This window comes from Canis lupus, chromosome 23, assembly GCF_003254725.2.
Source record: "Canis lupus dingo isolate Sandy chromosome 23, ASM325472v2, whole genome shotgun sequence".
NCBI lineage: Eukaryota > Metazoa > Chordata > Mammalia > Carnivora > Canidae > Canis > Canis lupus.
The window spans coordinates 25,801,573-25,814,444 of NC_064265.1; the positions used below are offsets into that span (position 1 = coordinate 25,801,573).

The 12,872-nt window shown below is 40.1% G+C and overlaps 1 protein-coding gene across 1 annotated transcript in view; it reads right to left on the reverse strand.

Annotated features, from left to right (window-relative positions):
• Nucleotides 1-6,557: 6,557 nt before the first annotated feature.
• PLCL2 (phospholipase C like 2) overlaps nt 6,558-12,872 on the reverse strand; it is a 185,868-nt gene continuing 179,553 nt past the window's right edge. Inside the window, exon 6 of the mRNA XM_025448823.3 lies at nt 6,558-7,418. Coding sequence (XP_025304608.1) covers nt 7,239-7,418 — 180 coding nt within the window. The 3' untranslated portion in view covers nt 6,558-7,238. The remainder of the gene's footprint in view (nt 7,419-12,872) is intronic.

Genomic DNA, 12,872 nt, shown 5'->3' on the forward strand with positions numbered 1-12,872 from the left:
AGCCAAAGGCAGATGCTCAACCACTGAGCCACCCAGCTGCCCCTGACTGTTAGATTTTCAATCTCATTTTTGATCCTTCCCATCGTCTCCTCGCCTTTGGACACTCCCCAGTCACACATATATTAAGCCACCTGAAGTTGTCCCACAGCTCACTGACGTTCTGTTCATTTGTTTTCTTTTTTCCCCCTATGTGTGCTTTATTTTGGAGAGTTTCAATTATGCTGTCTTCAGGTGCACTAATTTTTCTTTTGCAAAGTCTAATCTGCCATTAATCCAATCCATGGTAACTTTCATTCACACACTGATGTTTCCATCTCCAGAAATCCAGTCTTGGTCTTTTCTATCTCATCTATGCAACTACGTAATTTTTTGAACATAAGGAATACAGCTGAAATAAGTGTTTTAATACTTTTGTCTGCTAATTCTAACATCTGTGTCAGTTCTGGTTGGTTTTCATTCACGGATTTCTCTCCTCATTAGGTTGTAATTTTCTGCTTCTTTGCATGCCACATAACTCTTTTGGGTACCAGATGTTGCAAATTTTACCTTTTGGGGTCCTAAATATTTTTGTATTCCTATAAATATTCTTAGCTTTGTTCAGGGATGTTCAGTTGCTGGAAAAGTTTGACTTTTTTAGGCCTTACTTTTTTTTTTTAAGATTTTATTTATTTATTCATGAGAGACAGAGAGAGAGAGAGAGAGAGAGAGAGAGAGGCAGAGACACAGGCAGAGGGAGAAGCAGGCTCCATGCAGGGAGCCCGACACGGGACTCAATCCCGGGACTCCAGGATCATACCCTGGGCCGAAGGCAGGCGCTAAATCGCTGAGCCACCCAGGGATCCCCTAGGCCTTACTTTTAAGATGTTTAGGTGGGGTCAAAGCAGTGTCTGTTCTGGAGTGAATTATTTCCCACTACTGAGGCAAAACCCTTCTGAGTACTCTCATTGGGGTCCCGTGCATTATGTGGATCTCCAGTCTGGCTGGTGGCAAGCAGCCCAGAGGAGCAATATTTAATTTTCAGAAATTAACTTTCACTCTGTTTATATATAAAGCAGAAATATACATAATTATATGCATATATATACACACATAAATATATATACATATATATACACACATATACACACATGTGCATACAGTACAGAAATAGCTATATAGATACATATGTATATGTGTGGTATTAAATCTCATGGGAGAGAATGATTGTGAAAAAATGTCTAAAATGACTCATTAGGGAGTTGATAATCTTAAAAAGTCGAGAAATTCTATCCTAATGATGGAGTGGGTCTTTCTCTGCCTCAGGGATTGTCTTCGTTTGTGCCTACTGGCACTCTGCCGAACCCCCATCCTCTGCAGCTCCCCCACCTCCAGCACCCTGTCCCATACACACACTCTAGCCATCTTGATCTCCTGGGTCCCTCAGCTCCACTTCCTGGACTTGGGTTTGAGGGGGAGGGTGGCTTCTAGGCTCTGCCTCGCTTTCCTCTCTTGGCATAGGGCCTGCAAGCTCTCTCAAGGTTATCAGCTGGGGCAATCACAGGGCTCACCTGGTTTGCTTACTTCCTCTAAAAGATCAGTGTCTTTCTATGTTTGAGGTCCCATGTCTTGAAAACCATTGCCTTCTGGGTTTTGGCTGTTTTCTGCAGGAAGGCAAATGTATTCCCCATTACTCTGTCTCGGCTGGCAGTGGAAGTTAGTTCTACTCACCTTGAATGGCACAGGTTTGGTGGCCTGGGCTCCCAAATGTCTCCTTCTGGACAGGTTTAGTCACACTATTTCTAGAACAAATTAATTCATATGAAATTATAACATTATAAAGCCTAGTTATTTAATTTTAAAACCAATCTTAAAGAAAGCACAGGAAGTTTACAGTTACAGGTTAGAATATAATGCTATCCAGAGACCTTGCCGATGGGAGAGGGAGAGGTGTGGTGGTTGGCAGCTGCAAGTGCAGCTGTCGTGGAGGGAATAGGGGAGAACTCTAACGTCCTGACCTAACATGGTGGTGGATCAAAGTATGACAGCAATGGATGTATCAAGAAATAGTATAAAATATATTACTAAAAGCTATAATAGTAAACCAACAGCACTAAAACTAAAATGTTCCTAGGAGGGCTTGGGAATGAAGGGAGGGCAAAGAGAAGAAACAGTGATGTGAGCTATATTTTTTGTTTGCCTTCGTGTGAAGTCACAGGTCTTTTCCAGTTGATGAAGCAGAAGCAGAGGGAGGAGCATATTCTCCGTAGCTGCACTGTACATTATGGTAGCCGTGAGCCACATGTGGCAATGGGATGACTGAAATGTGGTTAGGGTGACTGAGGAACCAAATTTTTTATTTCATTGAGTTTTTATTAATTAAGATTTAAATTTGCAGCCACATGTGACTGGTGGCTACTGCATTAGATAGCACAGGTATATATGTTTCCATCACCATAGAAAGTTCTTTGGACAGCATTGGTCTAGAGTTTGGGAGAAAATTATCAGAAGAATCAAAACCAGAAAGGATTAAGCATGAGAAGCTCTTGGCACTGAGGCTAGGGGGAAATGTAAAGAAGGCTTTACTCTTCATCTAATACCTTTTCAATGTTTTGAATATTCATTATCTATATCATATATGTTCAGAATGCTCATCTCAATAATCTCAATGACTACAACAATCCATTTCCAAATAATTTTTGTGATTTTTGGTTTAGAGTAAAACATCTTTCTGGAGGGGATCCCTGGATGGCTCAGGGGTTTGGCACCTGCCTTCAGCTCAGGGCATGATTCTGGGGTCCCAGGATCGAGTCCTACATCAGGCTCCCTGCATGGAGCCTGTTTCTTCTCCCTCTGCCTGTGTCTCTGTCTCTCTTCCTGTGTCTCTCGTGAATAAATAAAATCTTTCAAAAAAATTAATAAAAGTCTTCAAAAAAATAAAAATAAATTAGAATGTTCTATCTTTTTTGACAGTAAAAGTGGGAACTTATCAGAGAGAAGACAGCATTTGTTGGTGACATCTGAATATCTCCATGTTTGACCTTTTTGGTAACAAGGAACATATATTTCTTTTGTAATTAAGTAAAACGAATAACAGGTGGATTAATATGACTATCTTTTTTAGGAAAACAAGGCCAAAACCTCTGACAAAGCCTACAGAGAGCCTTTCATGGTGGGCTCCAGCACCCTCACCACTTTTTCCTCACACCTTCTCCCTCTCATTGTCTGCACCCTGGTCTCACTTTGCTTCTTTATGTCCTCAAGCATGGCCACCCTCCCTCCTACCACTGGGTTTTGCAACATGCTGGGTTCTCTGCCTAAATTGCCTAAATTCATCCTCTGCTGACAATTTTTGCCTTCAGGAAATCTTCTGTGGCAGCCTGTATCTTCCAAAGGTGGTCTTTATATCTCCTATCCCACATCCTCTGCAACGTGACCTTGCCACTCCCCTGTCAAGAGAGGGAGCTGATTTCTCCACCCCCTTGAACCTCGGCAGACTTAGTGACATACTTGAACAACAGAATACAGCAGAAGTCACATTCTGGGACTTCTGAGGACAGGCTCAAGAAGTCTCAAGAAGACCCACAGCTTCCATACAGGTCTTCTGAAACATTCACTCTTGGAAACCAGTGCCCTGCTTATAGGAAGTCCAAGTCACATGGAGAGACCACATGCAGATGCTCTGGTTCACAACCCAGCCCAGTGCCCTGCCAAGAGCTATGTGAGGGAGCCATCTTGCCAGATGACCGCAGTCCCAGCTGACATCTGCCAACAACTGCATGATATAGACCCCAAACAAGAACCACTGAAGGGAGTCCAGCCAACCCACAGAACCACAAAAGATATAATTACTGTCTTAAGTTCTGAGGGTTGTGTTTCAGAGCCATACATATTCAGTCCATCTTCTCAAGAGGGTGAGGCCCCTCTGTATACTCTCGTGGCCCTGTCTTTCAAGAATAACTAATGGTAATAATACAAGTCCACTGCGAGGCAGGCACCTTACAAATACCATCTTATTCAGTCCTCACAAGAATCTTGTGCAGGAAAGAAGCTTTTTTTTTTTTTTTTTCCTTTTCAATCCTTGAGTTACAGAAGCAGCAGAGATTAAGAACACTTCCCTTCAGTACTCAGCTAGGATGTGAGCCCGTGTAGCCCCTTCATTACCCTTGCCATGGTTTGAATTTTATCTCATCTTTATAATTATTTGGAGTAATGTCTCCTCTCCTGCTCCTCAAAATCAAACTGTGAACTCCCTATGGGTTGGGACCATGTCTGCTTTTGTTTATGGTGATCCCTGGTGTCTAAAATGTGATCAATAAAATTAGAGTGAGTAAATCTCAAGTGGCTTCTAGGGAGCTCATGTTCAGCATGAAAGAGGAATGAAATGCCAATTACCTCATTATTCTTAATGACATAGTACCCACCTTGTAGTTTAGAGGAGAAATATATATTTGGAATTCTAAAGAGTATAGTGTTTGGGGGACACAGGCTTCAGAACAGGCAGATCTGGGTTCAAATCCTGATTTGAATAGTCTGTGACCTTGGCTAAAGTCATCATTTGTTCATCTACAATATTGGATAAGTACCTTACCGGTTGTTGAGAGGATGGAATGACATATGCAAAGTCCCTAACCACAGCCCCAACAAAGGGTCCCACTATCAAACATAACAAACGGAAACTTTTCCAACTCATGGTAAATGTTAGGTCTACTCATATCAAACCCTAGTTCAGACACGAGCACCTACTGAAAATGGTAGAGCAAAATCTAGCCTGGGCTTTCTCACTCAGTGGATGGGTACAAGGGAGCAATGCTGTTGACTAGGTTCAAATTTGCATTTATATTATTTCAACCCTTGATTATAGATTCAACACAAACTATTCAATATACCAAAGGAGGCCACATGATGAAGACTGCAAGCCAGAGGACTCTCCCCATCCAGGACTTGACTGCTGTCGCCACACCTGATGAACTCAGGACTATGTCTCACTTTTGTTTAACTAATGGGTTCAATTCAGAGCAGACCAGCGAGTCCTTTACAAGAACAAACTGCTTACAAAGGTCATCGGTCATAACCTTGGCCCATGTGACAAGTGGTTCCCGTTTCAGTATGAGTGAGGAACAGGAGAGAGTAAGTAGCTCAGTGAGCCATGAATGCATGCTCCGCTGGCTGGAGCCATCATCTTTAACAGAGGGTGGGGGACTCGCTGGGCAGGGTCGAGGCAGGCGGAGGAACAGGGCAGCTTTAACTCAAGTGTGACTCCTTTTCCCCATCCTGTGGCTAATTCCTTTGAAAAGATGAGTAAAAAGAAAGCTGATTTTTTTTTTAATCTAGGAAAAAGTGGGCAAATTCGGGACTGGGTGCGGTGCCAACACTGCCCTGTCAGGCTTTGTGACATGGGGCAGCACATCACATCGTTCTCTGTGACTCCCGCATCTGGAAAAATGTCACATGCCATCCTCTCAGGCTCCTTCTGTCCTAAAGTTGCCATTTCCACCCCTGTATGAACCACATATGGCAAATCACAAGTGCCTTGCTCTCATTCAAGTCACACCTGTGATAATAATGCCTGCCATGACTGTAAATGGAGCATTTTTTTTTTCAATTCCATCATAGTTTAAAAGTCACTTTTTATTATTTCTGGGTTTCACTTAAAGTTGAATGTTGCTATTACTCACCAGCTAAATTCAAGGGTTGTTAACAATAGTCTAAATCATACGTTATTTTATTTCTCATTCTGTAAAACTACTTTTAATTCTTTGCTACATTCCCTTTCCTTTTTTTCTGTGTAGAGGTCATATCTGAGCTAAGAGCTGAAGCCATCGGCCAGTTGTTTGCCGAGATGTGCAGGGAACCACGCTCTCATTCATGTAACAGATAGGTTTAATTTTCTAGCTAGAATTACATGTAGCCGAGAGCCATGGAGATGCATGCCTCAATTTATGCACACTGTTAGCATGCCAATGACAAGAATTGAGTAGAGAAAGCGTTTTTTAAAGAGGATATTTAAGAATCTGAGCAGAAACAAATTAATCATAGCAGCCTGAGCACCTTCCTAAGGATGTAGCAGATTACTCATACTTAATCTAGCTCCCAGGCCTGAATCACCAAAAAGGACAAATCAAGAAGGGTTGCTGGTAGCTTTTACTCTTCCAAAATCTGAAAGCAAGTTTGTTTTGGGAGAAGCAGTAATTAGGCTGCAGTGTCTGGGATCTTTTAAAAAATAGCACAAAGTTTCACTGATTTAGGAAAGAAAGGCTTGGATTAAAATCCCAGCTGGCCGAGGACAGCTATGAGTGCTCCAGCCCCTCTATCTGCCCCTGAGGTCCTCCCTGCACTGTTTCCAGGCACACATCAGGGCAGTGCGAATTGGAAGGGGAAAGAGGCGTCTGGGTCATCATCAGGGGCCATTGCACAAAGTTGTAAACACCTTCCTTGAAATGAAAGTGTTAAGCCAGACAAGCAACTCACCTTTGACAAAGCTATTCCACAACCACTGGCTACTCTGAAGAGTAGAGTATTCTTAACAGAAATGTTAAAATTTAAAGTTTCATTAAACACATGTACTGCTATTGGAGAAATATCATAAAACATCTTTTTAATGTGAACACGACTTCATACAATGAAAAACTATTTACAGTGTGTCGCTTCAGATTGGTTGCTTTTACATCGTCTGTGTCACCCCAGCGTGTGTCTTCAGCCGGGGAGCTTCAGTCCAGTTGCCTGTTCTCCTTGTATTCGATGGCTCTCCAAGGACCCCGGGGACTCGGGGCATCTCTCCACTTACATTGTCCCTGGTAATTATGGCTCAGCAGGCATGCCACCAAAATCATCTATAACCCAGAGGCTCTGGCAATCATGTATAAGCAAAATGCGTAGATTAGGTTTCTCTCCAATAAATACTACTTTGACAATACAATCCATTTCCGTCCTAAGAAACTGTTTTCAGGTAGGGAAAACATTTTTTCTCAATGGAACTAGAACGAACAGTCTTGGTGTTCACACTGGAACGGTTATGATGTCTTTGTATACAAATATAGCATATTTTGGCCAGGAATATAATTTCTTGTTAAAGAGTTTATTTGCCTTCACACGCAGAATTGCTACATACATTCACAGTTTTAATAGACTGTAATTAGCTATTCCAGTTGTGCTTTAAAATCCCAAATATTATTTTCATTAGTGAGTGCAAAGCAAATGTCCCATTTGACTACAATTGGTCCTAGAGTTATAAACTCCATAATGGTTTCTAGAAAATTCCTTCAATCTCCAGTTTCATCATTTGCTTTTTCGGGTATGACTTCCAGGCTCCGGCGTGGCTTCTGAACGTCGGCATTTTCTGTGCCTGGTTTATTCAGCCCACATGAAACAGCAGCAAAATGGATTTGTTTCAGGTTCTCCAAAGTCTCGTTCTTTGCGTATTTCAAAAGATCCGCTTGTCCCTGTAACAAGACACGCAATTAAATGTTAGGTGTGACATGACTTCCTGTTGCAGTTTGACAACATAGGTCTTCCACTGAGATAGAAATATTTCGATGCCGCGAGAGGGCAGATTATTTGATACTGGTTCTGCATCCAAATAGGTCAATTTTTTTAAAAGATTTTATATATTTATTCAAGAGAGACAGAGAGAGAGAGAGTGAGAGTGAGAGAGAGGCAGAGACACAGGCAGAGGGAGAAGCAGGCTCCATGCAGGGAGCCCGATGTGGGACTCGATCCCTGGACTCCAGGATCATGCCCTGGGCCGAAGCAAATAGGTCAATTTTAATAAAAAACAAGTTTGTTTTCTACACCAAACTCCAAGCGCTGCCTCTTCAGTCCTTTCTATTTATAAATCTGAACAGAATTCTGCGTGTGTGGACCACTGCTGTCTACCCTGGTTAGAATTATATCTTTTGCTAAATTGTTTGGCCCATCTTGGTTTTTCCCAATGAAGATTTGCTTCATTTTTAGCTTTTCATTCTGAAGTAAGTATAAATTCATGGAAGGATGCAAATATAGTACAGAGAGGTCTTATATACCTTATCCCAAATTTCTCCCTGTGGTTACATCTTACATAACTGTAGCACAATATGCAAGCCAGTAGCTGACCTCGGGGCAATGCAAGCTTAGAGCTCTGCGTCACTTCAGACCATGGGGAGATTCAGGTAACCACCACCGCAATCAACACACAGAGCTAGTCTGCTGCCACGAAGATCTCCCTGGTACCATGACTATAGTCCCACGCATCCCCCCACCATCCTTAGCCCCTGGACAGCCCTACGTCTATTCTCCATTTATAAAGATTTACTTTTGAAGCAAGCTTTGGCAGTTAGGCACACAGCAGGTTTTCACTGACTACTTGCTAAAGAAGGAATGAAAGGAAGGAAAGGAAGGAAAGAAAGGAAAGGAAGGAAGGAAGGAATTCTTTACTTCAGATGCACTTTCTTAGCTAAATTTAATTTCTTTTATGGGGTATGGCATCAACTTGGCATATATGCAGTCTAACAGATATAGGTCAAAACACAATGGGATAGACTGATGCTTGGTCACTAGGAGCCCGGAATTTGAGCTGATGTTGGGTCAATGCAGAGTCTGTGAGCCTCATCACTCTTGACATTTTGACCAGAGTATTCTTTTGCTGGCTGGGTGGGTAGATGGGCAGTTGTCTTGTGCATCTTAGGTTTGCTGCATCCCTGGCTTTTTTTTTTTTTTTTTTTTTGCATCCCTGGCTTTTATCCACTATAGACCAGTAGCACCCCCTCAGCTGTGATAACCAAAATGTCTGCAGATGTCAAATATCCCCTGGGGGGTTGAAATTGCCCATATATCAGCCGATCATTTCAAGATTAATGATTAGAAGAGATGAGGTGGTTCTCCACTGTAAATTCCAACGATCCTACTTTGGTCTTTTGTTCTATTTTTTCTTCCTATCTTTAATCGCCTCCCATTAATAGTTCTTTCTACTTATACTATTTCCTTCTTTCTTATTTTTATTGTTTGCTTTTTTTCCTTCCCTTGAGCTCTAAATTTCTTCTATCATTCTCTTTATCATTTCTCCATAGTTTGGCTTTTTCTTGTCATACTTGCATTCTTGGTACTTTCCTCCTTCTCCCTTTTTGTTTAATTCCCTCCCAATGTGCACCCTTGTTCAAGTACTTCTGTACAACAAAAGCTGGGGGCCAGCTGGCAAGGGTAACAGGTAAGGACTTAGCTTGGGAGGCAACTAGACTAAAATCAAATCTCAGTCTCTGGTGAGACCAAGTTGCAATATAATTTTAAGTCCCTATGAGGCCAGAATCCGCAGAATGGTTTGCTGTTTACCATTCACTGTTCATGATCTTTCTGCTTTACAAAGACCTTTAATTAGTAACTATAAATAGATGCTCCATTGCGTATTTTAACTGAAGGAGCTTCATTTTTTATTCATTCTTACTACTACTGAATTCATATACTGAAAGTTTATAAGCAGTGAGGTTTTTGTATGTAATTATAGCATATTATGCCAAAAATATAATTTCTTGCTAAATAGTTTATTTGCCCTTACATGTGGGATTGCTACATATATTTATGGCTAATGGACTGTAACTAGATATTTCATTTGTGCTTTAAAATTCCAAACATTTTTAAAAATTGATAACTTCATTTTTTAGAGCAGTTTTAGGTTCACAGCAAAACTGAGCAGTAAGCACAGAGATTTCAATATGCCCCCATCTCCACAACAGGCACAACCACCTCCACTACTGACATCTTGCCCCACTGTGGGACATCCATTTGTTATAACTGATGAGCGACACTGCACATCATTATCAGGGCCCACAGCTTACATTAGGGTTCACTTTTGGTGTTGTACATTCTATGAGTTTGGATAGATGTATACTATCATGTATCTACCACTACAGTATCATACAGGGTAGTTTCACTGCCCTAAAAATCCCCTGTGCTCCATCTATTCATCCCTCCCTTCCCCCCAATCCCCGAAACCACTGATGTTTCTTACTAACTCAATAGTTTTGCCTTTTCCAGAATGTCATAAAGTATGTAGCCCTTTCAGATGGGCTTCTTTCACTTAGTACTATGCATTTAACTTTCCTCCATGTCTTTTATGGCTTGATAGCTCCTTTGTTTTTAGTGCTGAATAATATTCCGTTGTCCGGATGTACCACAGGTTATTTATCCACTCACCTACTGAAGAACATCTCAGTTACAACCAAGTTTTTGGAAAATATGAATACAATTGCTATAAGCATCCATGTGCAGAATTTTGTGGTGTGAGTTTTCAATTCATTTTGGTAGATAATGAAAGGAGCATGACTGATGTATCATACAGTAAGAGTATGTCTACTTTTGTAAGAAACTGCCATACTGGGATGCCTGGGTGGCTCAGTGGTTGAGTATCCGCCTTCAGCTCAGGGTGTGATCCTGGAGTACTGGGATTGAGTCCACATTTGGCTCCTTGCAGGGAGCCTGCTCCTCCCTCTACCCATGTCTCTGCCTCTGTGTGTGTGTGTGTGTCTCATGAATAAATAAAATCTTAAAAAAAAAAAAAAAAGAAAGAAAGAAACTGCCATACTGCCATGGCTGGGCCATTTTGTATTCCTATCATCAATGAATGAAAGTTCCTGTTGCTCCCCATCCTCACCAGCATTTGATGCTGTTAGTGTTTTAGATTTTGGTCATTCTAACAGCTAAATATTGATGTCTCATTCTTGTTTTAATTTACAATTCTCTAATGATACACAATGTTGAACAACTTTTCACATGCCAACTTTCCATCTGCATATCTGCTTTGGTAAAGTGTCTGCTCAGGTCTTTTTGCCCATTTTCAAATCAGATTGTTCATTTTCCTATTGTTGAATTTTAACAGTTCTTTGTATATTCTGGGCAACAGCTGTTTATCAGATGTGTCTTTTACAGATATTCTCTCCCAGTCTGTGGCTTGTCTTCTTGTTCTAATGACTTGTCTTTTGCAGAGCAGAGATTTAATTTTAATAAAGCCTGGTCTTATGAATTCTTTCTTTTATGGACTGTGCTGTGGGTGTTATACCTAAAAAGTCACCATGGTACCCAAGGTCATCCAAATTTTCTGCTATGTTATCTTCCAGGAGTTTTATAGTTCCCATTTTACATTTAAGTGTATAATCTGTTTTAAGTTAGTTTCTGTGCAGGGTGTAAGGTCTGTGTCCAGGTTCCCCCGCCCCCCCCCCCCCGTTTTTTTTTGCATGTGGATACTCCGTTGTTTCAGCACTGTTGTTTAAAAGAGCATCTTTGCTCCACTGTATTGCCTTTTCCCCTCAGTCAAAACTCAGTTGCCTATATTTATGTGGTTCTATTTCTGAGCTCTCTATTCTGTTCCATTGATCTATTTGTTCTTTCACCAGTACCACACTGTCTTGATTACTGTAGCCTCATAATAAATCTCAAAGTAGTGTTATTCCTCTGACTTTGTTCTTCTTTAATATTGTGTTGGCTATTCTGGGTCTTTTTGCATCTCCATATAAACTTTAGAATCAATCTGTCAATAACCACAAAATAACTTGATGGAATTTTGATTGGGATTGTGTTGAATCTATAGTTCAAGTTGGAAAGAAATGACATCTTGAAAATATTGAGTCTTCTTAACCATGAACAGGAGATGTCTCTCCACTTACTCATTTCTTCTTTGATATATTTCCTCAGAGTTTTGTGGTTTTCCTCATATAGATCTTGCACATATTTCGTTAGATTAATACCTAAGTATTTCATTTTTTGGAGGTGCTAACATAAGTGGCATTATGTTTTTAATTTCAAGTTACCCTGTTCATTGTTATTATCCGGGAAAGTGATGGGACTTCTATACACTAACTTTGTGTCTTGCAACATTACTATAACTTTATTAGTTCCAGGAGTTTTTTGTCAATTCTTTCAGAATTTCTATGTAGATGATCGTGTCATCTATGAACAAAGACAGTTTTACTTCTTCCTTCCCAATATACATTTATTTCTCTTTCTTGTCTTATTACATTTGTTAGGACTTCTAGTACAATGTTGAAAAACAGTAGAGTCAGGAGATATCCTTGCCTTGTTCCAGATCTTAGTGGGAAAGGTTTGAAGTCTTACCAGTAAGTATGTTGCTAGTTATAGGTGCTTTGTAGATGTTCTTTATCAAATTGAGGAAGTTCTTCTCTATTTCTAGTTTGCTGAGAGTTTTTTTTTTTTTAATCATGAATAGGCATTGGATTTTGTCAAATGCTTTTTTCTCATCTATTGAGATGATCATGTGATTTTTCTTCTTTGACCTGTTGATGTGACGGATTAAATTAATTGATTTTTGATTATTGTACCAACCTTTCATACCTGGTATAAATCTCATTTGGATATACTGTATAATTCTTTTTATGCATTGCTGGATTCAATTTTTTAGTATTTTCTTGAGGATTTCTGAATCTGTGTTCATAAGAGATACTAATTTGTAGGTTTCTTTTCTTGTAATATCTTTGTCTGGTTTTGGTATTAGGATAATGCTGGCCACATAGAAGGTACCAGAAAATATTCCCTCTGCCTCTATTTTCTGGAAGAGATTGTAAAAAACCAAAACAAACAAACAAAAAAACTGGTATAATTTCTTCATTAAATGTTCAATAGAATTCACCAGTGAACCCATGTACGTTGGTGCTGTTTTAAAAGGTTATCATTGTTCACTCAACTTCTTTAATAGAGATAGGTCTATTTCAATAGCCTGTTTCTTCTTGTGTGAGGTTTGGTAGATTGTGCATTTCAAGAAATTGATGTTTCATCTAAGTTATCAAATTTGTGGGAATAGAGTTGTTCATCATATTACTTTGTTATCCTTTTAATACCCATAGGATCTGTAGTGATATCCCTTCTTTCATTTCTGATATTAGTAAATTGTGTCCTCTTTTTGTTTTTCCTTCCTA